The 12,842-nt window shown below is 42.6% G+C and overlaps 2 protein-coding genes across 6 annotated transcripts in view; one reads left to right on the top strand and one right to left on the bottom strand.

The window, feature by feature from the left end:
- The window catches only part of ACACA (acetyl-CoA carboxylase alpha), a 210,266-nt gene extending 201,503 nt beyond the window's left edge, over positions 1 to 8,763 (bottom strand). For all 3 annotated transcript variants that reach the window (XM_057535458.1, XM_057535459.1, XM_057535463.1), the window contains exon 1: positions 8,215 to 8,763. In XM_057535458.1, coding sequence (XP_057391441.1) covers positions 8,215 to 8,252 — 38 coding nt within the window. In that variant the 5' untranslated portion in view covers positions 8,253 to 8,763. The remainder of the gene's footprint in view (positions 1 to 8,214) is intronic.
- A 39-nt stretch (positions 8,764 to 8,802) lies between these two features.
- The window catches only part of TADA2A (transcriptional adaptor 2A), a 55,003-nt gene continuing 50,963 nt past the window's right edge, over positions 8,803 to 12,842 (top strand). For 2 of the 3 annotated variants that reach the window (XM_057535457.1, XM_007190234.3), the window contains exon 1: positions 11,104 to 11,231. Coding sequence is in view for 1 of the 3 variants with exons in the window: in XM_057535456.1 (XP_057391439.1) it covers positions 11,207 to 11,231 (25 nt within the window). In the remaining 2 variants the exon portion in view is untranslated. Of the gene's footprint in view, positions 8,924 to 11,103; positions 11,232 to 12,842 lie in introns of those variants that run through there. The other variant, XM_057535456.1, reaches the window with a different exon arrangement.

Below are 12,842 nucleotides of genomic sequence, written 5' to 3'. Positions count from 1 at the left end.
AAACTTCTGATGGTATTACAAAATGACATTCAGTAAATAGTTGTATTTGTGCATGTGTTAAAAGCATGACTTTATTCAAAGGAAGCACTTAAAATACAGAATTTTATATTTCTGTTTTGCCATTTCTTCATTTTTTAAGATCTACCTGTGATTTCAACAATCAAAGTGACCGGGCTTCCCTGGTGGCGCAGTGGTTAGGAATCCACCTGCCAATGCAGGGGACACGGGTTTGAGCCCTGGTCTAGGAAGATCCCACATGCCGTGGAGCAACTAAGCCCGCGAGCCACAACTACTGAGCCCACATGCCACAACTACTCAGCCCGCGTGCCTAGAGCCCATGCTCCGCAACAAGATAAGCACCGCAGTGAGAAGCCCGCGCACTGCAATGAAGAGTAGCCCCCGCTCGCCACAACTAGAGAAAGCCCGCACGCAGCAACGAAGACCCAACACGGCCAAAAATAAATAAATAAAATTAAAAAAAAAAAAAATCAAAGTGACCTAGGCCTCTCTGGGTCTCTGACAGGCCTGAGCAGGCTGCCAGTATCCCTCTTTCTCTGCACACCCAGGCTAGTGCAAGGGGTTACTAACCAGAGAGGGACCTAAGGTGGTTCTAGCCCTACACGTTTTTCTCCCCACCCCTCCCTCCCTCCCTCTTATTTTGGAGACTCTTTAAGCACAGTCCAGTAGATTCTGACCTAGAGCACTTTTCCTACATTATGTCCCAAACTAGCCATTTTCCAAGGAAGAGTTGCTATGTGTACTTAGGACTAGCAGTCAGGAGCCCTTCTTTGTTTTGCCCTGTTCAGGCTGATGGTCTTATGGGCCTTCCTCCCCTTACACTCTGATCCTCCCCTCCTGCCTCCACTCTTCCCCTGCATTCTCAGAAAGGATTCCTTTCCCAGAGTTCACACCTGGCCCTCATGCTGCCTCAAGTTGCTCTTTTTATGTATACTTCCTAGTTCTTCTGCTTGAAGCCTGTCCCGTCTGTGTTAACTTTTATTTCTCTACATTACTTTGTATTCAACAAAGCACCATGCTCATAGTAGACATTCAAAGAAATTACTGATGATGTCATACCACTAAATGGATAGCTGAGGGTAGCATAACTGACTTTCTAGAAGAAAATGAGGTAACCTTTACTTTTACATCAAAGTTGCTATTGGTTACCGGGGGCATGCAAACCAACGAGGGCCCAACCTGCAACTGTTGGTAACACTTGAATTCATCTCTCTAGACTTACATTGTTTTCTCTCATGTTTCTTTGTCTCTTCATCTTTCTCTTCCTGCTCCTTATTCCAATGCTTTTCTTTTTCCAACACTTTTTTCCTTTCCTTCTTTTTCTTTCCCTTTTTCACTGACCCGACTTGCCAGTGATCCAATACAAAAAAATTTCTCTTAATCTGTAATCCTTGAATCCATGTCTATAGGACATAAATTTCAATCTCCAGAAGGCTTTTCACAGGCTGACCCTCCTTTACTTGGTGCACCTCGGTCTGTAGTACAAAAACTTTCACCAGGCTCTTATGAATTTGCGCCACCCAGTGGCTAAAGTTGCTAAAGTCATCCGCTGAAAAAAGCAGTGCATATAAATAATTAAATATAAACAAATGTGAAGCCTGTAATACTGCTCCAAAGGAAAAAAAATAATTCATAGCAGTCAAATTTTGTCCTATTTTAAAGTCTATTTTCTAACACTTGAAATAGGGTGGTAAAGAACATGTTTAGGGGTACACTGTCATGGTCTCCACAGAATAAGATGATGCCCACAAGATTCGACAAGGATTTATTCAGGTCACTTCTGCTCCCTAATGTACTGGAAAAGAAGAATAAACAGCACAGGTTATAGGGTAAAGTCTTTACTGCTCTCTTGAGGAATCAAACATCCAACGTGAGAGACACTATTTTGAATACTTATAAACTATACATGTGATAATACCAGCAGTTTAATTTATTTCTTCTACAATGAACTTTTTTGGACATGTCTATGTCTAGGACATATGCCAAGGAGTAGCATTCATGGGTTGGAGGGTACATACACCATCAACTTTGCTAGACTGCATAGAGTCCTCCAAACTGGTTGTCACAAATACATTCTCACCAGCAGTAAAGAGAGTCCCTATAGTTCCACCTCCTCCCTAACTTGGAAATCTCAGACTTTAAAATTTTTGCCAGTCTGATGGCTATGAAGTAGTACGTCATTGTTGCTCCTATGTGCATTTTCCTGCTTAATGGTGAGGTTGAGCATCTTTCTATATATTTATTTGCCTTCAGGTTTTCTCTTGCTTGCTTATAACCGCTCCCTTTTTTTCTATTGTGTTGTTAGCCTTTTTTATTGAGTTGTAGAAGTCCTGTACTCCTGGCGATATTCCTGAATACTAATCCTCTGTCTTTGAAACATTTACAATCAAAAGTATATTTCTCATATAAAACGTATTCCTCAAAGCTGATTTACACATAAATAAACACCTGCCAGGCTCTGAAGCTCTGGGAGTGCCTTTTGGCTCCAAGATTCTGTTTTCATTTTGACTTCTATGGCTAAAAAGCTATTGGACTTATGTTTCAAAGTCCCAGGAAACTGAACATATTCCTTAGAAGGACTTCAAGGACTGCCACCTTGAAGGACTCTGCTTTGTCAACACATACGTGACAAAATAAGGTAGCTGGGTTGTCAGCCTGTTCCAACCCTATTCAATTCTTTATGGCAGGAAGAGAAATGAGCAGCTCTCAAAAAACTGCTAGTATCTGTTATTGTCTTATTCTGAAATTAAAACAGCGAAGTAATACACAGGTTCAATTTCAGAGTGATTTATTCTGATATTGCTTTCCTAAGCATTTATAATGACTCCATGGTGTTGAAAAGAAGTGCAACCTGTAGCAATATCTAAACTCCTGGGCCTATTTTCCAGCTCTCCAGAGTAAGCCATAAAGTACCTTTGCCTAACATATTTATTTGTCTAAGCACAGGGAAGATGAACTTTGGCAGAATAGACAGCCCATGTGCCAGAGCAGCATCGCAATAGAGATTTCTGTCTGGCCTCCTCTCCTTTCTGCTGTGGTATCACTGTTTACCCTTTTAGCTCCCTCCTTCCCATCTAAAGGAAATCATCTGATTCCCGTATCTATACTTTCCATGAAATCCTTTCACTCCAACATACTTGTTCTTCCTGGTGGATTAATTTTAAGCCTTTTATCCCTAACTGTAGATAATAATAAGAGCTAACACATAAAGCACATCTACCATGTACAATAATAAAAGTTTTGTCTCCTGCTAAATTAACTCTGGGAAACAGGTAGGCCAGGGAGCATCTCACGGGTCTGAACTACCACAGCCCCTGAATCTGTCTTGCACAGTAGCCTTGCACAGTAGCTGTTTTTAGTGCCAAGTTGGGAGACAACACTGCTGTGTCATTTTGAAGAGTGTGCTCATGTGTGTGTGAGCGCATGATTAAATAGTAAAGGGCTTCAGAGAAAACTGCTGTCCTTGGCATGATTATAGATTCCAGAATATTAGTTAAGTGAGTAAACACTAAAAAATGTGTTTGGCTGTGTAAAAATAACCAGTTACAGCCATTTATGTAAACAGCTTAACATTTAAGGCCTGATTATCATGCAGCACAATAACAATTACATATATCATTAAATATGCATCAGATTAACCTTGTAAGTTTTATTCGATTACAATAGCACTCTATAGAACAGTCTTACAGTTAATTGCTCATAATGCATAAGTCTGTTCACTATTTACATCAATTAAATGAGACAGAGCTCCTGAGCGTGTCCCACATTTATTTGACGTAAGCCTGGATTATTCATCCTTGATTGCAACTATGCATTTGCCCTATGACCTGTGAGATAATGTACACTCTTTAGTTTTGTATAGTGAGGAAGGTGCTAAAGAAGCAGGTAGCAAAAGAAAATTCTGTTTAATTTGGTGTTTTGGAAGCCTACAGGTTTCCAGTAGATAGTTCTTGGTTAAAATAATGAAAATATTCCAATGCTGAGCACTGGCCAACCTAGCCTAGAACACTTCTAAGCAAGCCCCAAGGTCATACTGTGAAGCACTTCTAGAATTAAAATTAAAACTACATTATAATTTATTTGACTCCCACCATGAACTAGGTACTACACATAGATCATCACATCCTTATAAAACTCTTATAAATTAGGTATTATTATTTTCATTTTACGTATGAGGAGAAAAGAGACACAGAAAGATAATAGTTTGCTAAATTCTTGAAGGTAGTTAGGATTCAAATTCGGGAAAGGCTTCAAAGTACATACTTTTTCAATTATATTAAACTGGGCCAGGTTTCTTACAATTCATATTTCAAACACTTACTAGGCACTTGTTGGTTGCAAAAGAGTATAGACTGCCTGTCATCAAATGATGCAAAATACTTTAGGAGCCTGTTTTGAAGGTCAAAAGGTGGAGGCCTCGTTCATCAGGCTGAAAGGCATGCAGCCAGGCTGCCCAGCAGGCATTTAAAACTTTCCTGATAAACAGGAGTCACTCAGCAACAATACATTCCTGGTTCACCTAACTTTTAGATTCTACCCCAAGCCTGCTGTTTCAACAGAAAGACATCCTGCGCTTTGTGGAGATCAAAAAGAAGTCAGTGAGGGAATTCTCTGGCAGTCCAGTGGTTAGGACTCAGCACTCTCACTGCCGGGGCCCGGGTTCGATCCCTGGTCGGGGAACTAAGATCCCACAAGCCGTGCGGTGCGGCCAAAAAGAGAAAAGTCAGTAAGGTGAGGAAGAGGCAGAGGAGATGGGTAGCAAAGGGCTGGATTCATGAAAATTTGGCATAATGGCCATGGCATTATGAAAATCCTAATACTTGCTAACTTTTCACTTTGAATAGCCAGAGGGAGTTTATTAGTTACATTTGGACAGACCTGATTTTAATTCTGGCTGTACTACCTAGTAACTGAATGACTTAGGGCAAGTGGTTTTACCTCTCGGAGCCTCGTTTTTCCTTATCTGTAAAATGGGATGCAGTAAGGTCCTTTAGCAGAATTTCTCCCCCTCTTGTTCATCTCTGAGATGTTTAGGGCCCTCTTACTTATGCAGAAGCACTCCAGTCAAGCCACTGTGTGGAGAAATAGCTATATGTAGACCTTACATTTCTTTAAGTAGCTTAGCAAGAGTACTTCAACCCTTCCTCTGCAGACTGGTCATGGTTGAGGTTGATCAAGTTAAAAGAGCAATCTAGGAAACTCCTGGAAAGAAAAGAATTGATTTCCTATCTCCTTTGACTAGGGTGGCCACAAAAGGAGAAAGATATGGAGGGGGTAGGGAGCGAATGGGGACAAGAGGATGGCAATGCTTCTGTATGCAAGAGACAGCAACAGAGGCTGAGGAGGCTGGAACCAGTCCTGAGCTGGGCCATGGTGGACCCTGGGCTTCTGTGAAAGTGCCTTAGTGTGTGAACTCAAGAGGCTGAGCCCTAAGAGCTGCAATCCTTGAGGCTCAGGCCTTTTGTGCCATGAAGCCCTCTCTACTGAGTGCATCCCAGGAAACTCCTTGCCTTTAAGAGACCCTGTAATTGGCAAAGCAAAGGGCTCTGCTCCCAGACATAAATCTCTGGCTAATTTACATTGACTGGGGTTACCTTAGAGTTTAAAGGGGAGGAAGTTGAAACCTAGAAGGCATGGCTAGACTTTTAGACTTTTTGTTTTTATCTATTTGTATACCAAGGGGCTTCCCTGGTGGCGCAGTGGTTAAGAATCCGCCTGCCAATGCAGGGGACATGGGTTCGATTCCCTGGTCTGGGAAGATCCCACATGTCGTGGAGCAACAAAGCCCGTGCGCCACAACTACTGAGCCTGCGCTCTAGAGCCCGCGAGCCACAACTACTGAGCCCATGTGCCACAACTACTGAAGCCCACATGCCTAGAGCCCATGCTCTGCAACAAGATAAGCCACTGCAATGAGAAGCCCGCACACCAAAAGGAAGAGTAGCCTCCGCTCGCCACAACTAGAGAAAGCCCGCGCTCAGTAACGAAGACCCAACACAGCCAAAAATAAATAAATAAATTTTAAAAATAAATTAATTAAAAAAATTTTTTTAATGTAAAAATATTTGTATACCAAACTACAAAGAACCACTTCAGATACAGGAAAACTAAATATTAGACGAGGTAAAGTTTATAAAGTCTTTCAGTACTCAGGACATAGTAAGTAACTAGAAATGGCAGATAGTCATTTCCACTGGGAGGAAGGCTCAGAAACTGCACTTCTGGTTCTAACCACAGCAGCTAAGCAGCTGAAGGGGAGCCTGTGGGGATATCTGGACACAATCAATGGCAGCCACATTATAGAGCCTGGACATCTTCTCTTTTCCTTGCCTGAGTGACTTCATCCATACCTTTGCCTTTACCTGCTCATTTTGCAAGTATCTGTCCAGGATGCACTTCTGGGCACTGAGGTTACAAAGAAGACACACATCCAAAGAAACAATTCTAATATGGTTATAACATTTTAGCCCTGACCTCTCCTCTCCTCTGAGCTCTAAATTCATTTATGTCATTTCCACTCAGATTGCAAAACAGGTATCTGAGACAGACCTTTAATTTCTCCTCCAGATTTGCCTGATGCCACCACATTGCTGAAGGCAAAAACCCAGAAAAGCACTGCCTAATCACTGTTACCCTTACCCTCACTGTGCATTTTCATTTCTCCACATCTTTCTTAAGCACAATGAATGACTAAATTGGGGCTTAGAATTCTAATGAGGGCCTAACATCAATTGAAGAGGAAGGGAAATTTCCAGGTGCTTGAATGCTGTGTTTTTAATGAATAGATCCCAGTATTATGTGGGACTGTTTTTCCACAACAGTACAACACTGATGACTCATATTCAGTTTGTTGACAATCGTGACGTCCAGATCTGGATATATGCCCTAGCCAGACTCAAAAACTTTCAGTTTAGATGAGAAAGACATGAAGATAAGTCCTAAAGGTTTGACCCCATTTTCTGTTTGTGGAGGTGAAGGTATTGTACAGGTGTAGCTGAAACATCAATGTTCATAAACTACCTGTTGAACAACTGCTGGACGATTAATGATTTAAAGGGCAATTTTTATGTTTCTACTATCTATTCTCCACACAACTGCCAGAGTGATCCTTTTAAAACAAATCTGATTATTCTTTTGCTCTCAACCCTTCCATGGTATTCTATCACATTCTAATAAAATCTAAAGTCCCACATGGCTTACCAGATACACAATCTGGCTTCTGCCTGTTACCCAACTTACTGCTTTAATTTGCTGTGCTACAGCCTCACTGCTCTCCTTGCTTCTTCTCCAACATGCCAAGCAGTCGGGCTATTTTAATTGCCATTTCTTTTCTCCTGGAACAGTTTCTCTCTAGAAATCCACACAGCTGCCTCCCTCATTTAATGATTAGATTTCTGCTTACAATTAAGAGGACATCCTTGTCTACCCCATCTAATGAAGCATCCCCTTTCTCCTAATTTTTTAAAAAACTTGCCACATTACTGGGCATTAGCTATTATTTAGTAATATATTATTAAATAATATATTACTTATTATTGCTTAATGTCAATCTGTCCCCTTATTATGAGACAGAAACTTTGTTTTATTCACAGCTGAATTCCCAGCACCTAGAACACTCTTCTCATCAAATATTTGATAAGTGAACAGATTTTCAGAATACATCAAATGTAAAACTCCTCTAAATTTATTGACATGAAGCATAGAAAAATATCTAGAAGAATGTATAGCAAAATGTTAACTATCATGGTGGGAGCTGGTTTTCACATTATTTTTGCTCATGCAAATATTCTTTTTTTTTTTAGTATGAACTTGTATGACTCAGATACTAAAAAATGAGTAAAGAGGCCACACATGCATAAAGTGTAAATGATTTCTATAAGAGGTTGGGCAAATTTATGAAAGAAAGACTTCTAAATAGATGTATTAGCATGATGGTTAAGCTAAACTACTGTTTGAATCCCCTTCCCCAACACGGTCTAGCAGTGTGATCCCAAGTTGTTCACAAGGCAGAGTCTAAAGGTTTTCACCTGGAAAATGGGGACGATAATCATTCGTGTCTACACCATAAGGTTGTTTTTGAAGATGAAACGGTACCATGTATGTAACCTCCTTTGTACAATGCCTGGCATGCAGAAAATACTCGACAAATGGCAGCTATTATAATAATTAGTAGTAACAAGAGATGTTGGGACATACCTAGCCCTCAAGATTGACATCAGAGTGGACCACCACATCCTCTCATCATTGCGCCTCAATCTGGGCCCCTGAAGCCCAAAGAGGGGATGGTTCTCTCCAAAGAAGGTAATTTCGACGTTCCAGAAGCATCTGAATCAAACGTACCCTGTGAACCCTTAAACCATTCAGGCAGTCTGGTTAATCCATGAGCAGCACTGCAGGACCCGGCTTCGAGAGGCGACCACCGCTCGGCGTCCTTGGGCCCAGTCCCTTAGCCTCGATTTTGTTCGAGGCTGCAACAGAGGTGAGGGGTGGGAATGTTAGAAAACACAAAAGCGGGGCAGTACCGGCCCGCTCCAGCTCACCGCACTCTGGAGCGGTTCAAACAGCACCATGCACCGGCAAGCCTGCGGCAACCAGCAACGCGCCCCCAGGGAAAAATGATTACTGGTCCGACTCAAAACTCAGACAAGCTGCTCAAAGGCCCAACCTCCAAGACCTCCGCCAGAAGCCAGACGCTAGAGCGCGGCTATGGCCGGGTCGGGGACCGAGGGAGGGGCGGCCGTGGATGCGCGGCACGCGGCGAGGCCGCGACGGCCGGGGCGGGGACTGGGCGGAGGCGACGAGCGCGCTGCCCGCTCTCGCCTACGCCGCGCGGGAGCGAGCACGCAAGCCTAGGGCGCGCGCGCCGCTGGCGTTTCCTCGGCGCGGAGGAGGGGAACGAAATAAGGTGAGGCACGAGGCGCTGCGGGGCGGACGGCGGCGGGGCGCGAGCCCCTGTCTCGGGACAAGGGGAAGGCGGGGATCGTGAGGTGCGGCGGGGTTGGGGGCGGACTGCGGGCCCCGGCGGCGTCGGCGGCGAGGAGGGCGAGGGGGGCGAGGGGGCGGGCGGCGCGAGGCGCGGGCCACGCCGCGCAGTGGGGGAGGGCGGCGTGGGGCGGGCCTGAGCCCTGGGGCCCCGCCCCTTCGCCGCCTGACGCGCCCCGCCCCCTGGGCGGCCCCGCTGGGTCCCAGCCTGGGTATTCCTGTCTCTGCTGCAGGGGAACACGAAATCCCGCTCTTAGCAGACCCTGGTTGACGTTACCCCTTGTTTTCAAGTAGGCCTTCCAAGTAGATATTTCGGGTCTGTTTTAGAGGTGAGGTGGTCTGAGGCTCCAGTAGAATGACTTGCCCGAGATCACACGGTTAATAAGGAACGAAGTGAGGCTTCGAATCTTGTCCGCAAAACTCCCAAGCGTGTGCCTGTCCTCTGCACCACATCGAATGCTCTTCACGTTCCTTCCCTCCTCCTCCCAGTAACTTCTTGGAATTTGGCAAATGTTAATGTGGAACTAGCATCCATCCTTTCATGGATGTTAGCGTCAGAAATGTCTCTTGTGTGAAGAGGAAAAAAGAAGATTCCGCTTATTGCAATATTGCGCTTACAACGTGGAGTGTGTATGAGACTGTATACATCCTTTACTTGACCATCTCTACTAACCTCTGTTGAAGTGACGCTGCTGTTCACTAACTGTAGGACATTGTGCAAGTGACAGTCTTTCAGAGGTTCCTTTCCCTTCTTGAAAAAGCAGCATGCCTCAGAAGGTTGTAAGGATTCAGAGACAATCCACAGACAGTGATACCACAGTACCTGGCATATGAGAAATATTCAGTAAATGGCCATTATTTCATTATTGAGTGCATAATACCCCTTACTAAGCACACTTCTTGAAACTCATTTTCCTGGGACCAGAGCAGAGGGATAACCACTCAGGTTCATCCTGGAAAAGACAAGTTCATTGACAGTTTTATGTGGGTGTCCCATACAGTTAATGATGAATTATTCCCCAAGCAAAAACTATCAGGTGAAAGAAGTCACTGCAGGAGAACTAAAGATGAACTAACCTTTTTGTAGAATTAACATTTGTCCACTACATTTGTGTTTATTGAGTTCTTTCTTCTTGGCACTGTGCTTGGTACTTTAAGACATACAAATTTGTATTTGATGTATTCCCTGCTTTCATTTAGTCTAGAAATGGGGAAAACACGCATTCAGAAGTGATTCTCACAAAGTGGAATGTGAAAAATGCCAAAAAAAAAGATAGATAAAAAGATATGGGAGTATAGAGGGAGGAGGGATGTTTTCATGGCTTAGTGTGAAATATGAGTTCATTTATGTCTTCAAAAAGATAACTTTGTATATAGTACATACCTATTAAATAGCTGTTCAAAGAATAAATTAGTGAACAAAATGTACGTTGTAATAGATAGGATTCCTTAGTTTTCTAGTTATAGACGTTCATTCAGATTAAAGTATTACTGGAAAGATAGAGAAATGAGAAAAAACAAACAAACCAACCTAAACCATTGGGCTACCCTTGGGGATGGGTATCTCAAGAGCCAGATCTCTCGGACCAGATTCTTTGGCTAGTGAATGAGCTCTAATCTGCCCTCTGTCCTTGGATACCTTACTCAAGATTCAGCTTTCGGTAAGAACAGATCTGGTTGCTTTAGCTGCTGTGGGGCTGGGGGATGGAGTACTGGGATTCGCAACCCCACGAAAGCCATATGAAATGTGGGAGAGTCAGTTTCCCAAAGGAAGGGGGGGCTAAGGAGAAAAGTGAGGCCGGGCAGAGAAAATCAGTTGTTTATTAGAGATATGTAGCCTTTGTAGAGGACTTATTATGGGCCGGGCACTATGGTACATTATCTGTGTGGATTTTGATATTTAATCTTCGACAACTCTAGAAGGTAGATATGATTGTATCATATCCATTTTACAGAGAAGGGAACAAGCTTGTAGAGATAAACTAATTTGCTTAGCCTTACAAAGCTAGGATGTGGTACAGTTGAGTAAGTTGCATTATGTTCTCTTTATCTTGTCCCTTTACAGTATTTCCTCATCCACGTGCCACTTTTGTTTGTTTATAGGGGGGGTCGTCAGCTTTGGTGTCTGTGTTGGCCAGTTCTGAAATCTCCTTGAAGGAGCCCTACATTGAGGAAGATCAAAGCAGCAGTCTTTGCCAACTGGGGAATGGACCGTTTGAGTTCCTTTAGCAGTAAGTACCATGGGAACAAGTCCCAGGTGAATATTAATAGCAAACTGAAGTGGAAATTGATCAAAGAAGAAAAATAAACACTTTGAAGATGAAGCCATGTGAATCTGATCCTAAAGGAATGAGTATCAAATCAAAATAAAATCAACCACTACTACTGAACACATGATAGAAAACTGAACACATGACCACAAACACATGACACTCAAGGTCTTATAAGAAAATTAAGCTCAGGTGGGCCATGCATAATATGATTAACCCATAGTTCGACTTAAAAAAGCAGTTGAATTTCTCTTTAGAATCAGTAACATATTTCAGGTGCCTTGGTAAGAAATAATGTCAGTGGTAGAATAAAGGAAATGCTCCTGCCCCTGCTTTTTTGGCACTTGTATTCTAAGAGTAAACTATAGTACAGTAATAGTGCAGAGATTTATGGCGTACATGTGAAGTAAATCCAGGCAGCCACAACTATGGAGGAAAAAATACACTATTTCTTTTCTTCTGAAGATAAGAGATTTGGCAGAAATAGAAATCCACTGTTAGATGTTAGTAGTGTCCCAATGAGAAGAATCAGAAAGTCACTTTTGGGGTGTATCCTCCTCAGCAGTTTCTTTCTTTCCTCCTCCCTCCCTCCCTTCCCTCCTTCCATTTACTTATATTGCTTTTGGCTGTGCCAGGTCTTAGTTGCAGCACGCGGGACCTTTTAGTTGTGGGACGCAGACTCTTAGTTGTGGCATGCATGAGGACCAGGGATTGAACCCGGGCCCCCTGCATTGGGAGCGCCGAGTCTTACCCACTGGACCACCAGGGAAGTCCCTCAGCAGTTTCTTAAAGGGGCTCTAATTTACTCTCTCATCAGACTCCCTATATATATTTAGGACAGAATGGAGTCTTCCAATACATCTAGTTCAGATCTTTCATTTTTCACACAGAGGAAGAGCCTAAATGAATTGTCCCCATGCTGAGAGTATAAACTGAAACCACTCTCTCCCCCTTTTCAAAATAATTAAAAATTTAAAAAAAATTTTTTTAAAAATATTTTTAAGCTAAACTTTAAAAATTTTATTTGGAAATAATTTCAAACTTACAGGAAAGTTGGAAGAATAAGAATAGTACAAAGAATATCCATACACCTTTTGTAAACCTTTTACTCTATTTGCATAGTTCTCTATAAATATACATATTTATTTACATATATATGTATTTATAAGTAGATATACATACCCCATATTTTTTTTTCAGACTCATTTGAGGCTTAGGGACATACATCATGGCCCCTAAGTACTTTAGTGTTTATTTCCTGAGACTAGGGCTATTCTCTTCTAACTTCAGTACATTCTAGCCTCAGTAGAGTTGCCAACTTTAGTAAGTATAACACTGATAAAATACTTTTATCTAACCTGCCATCTGTATTCCAGTTTTGTCAGCTGACTCAATAATGTCCTTGACGATGTCTTTTTTCTTTCCCATACAGGATACAGTCAAGGGTCAGGTCGTGCATTAAGTTGCTGTGTCTCTAGCCTCCTTTAAACTGAGACATGTCCACAGCCTTTGTCTTTAGTGATTGACACTTTTGAAGAATACAGCCCCTTTCTCCCCTTTTTAAAACTAGAG

Source organism: Balaenoptera acutorostrata, chromosome 20, assembly GCF_949987535.1.
Source record: "Balaenoptera acutorostrata chromosome 20, mBalAcu1.1, whole genome shotgun sequence".
NCBI classification, from domain to species: domain Eukaryota; kingdom Metazoa; phylum Chordata; class Mammalia; order Artiodactyla; family Balaenopteridae; genus Balaenoptera; species Balaenoptera acutorostrata.
The sequence above is the reverse complement of the archived record's forward strand: the minus strand, read 5'-3'. Positions and strand labels throughout refer to the sequence as shown.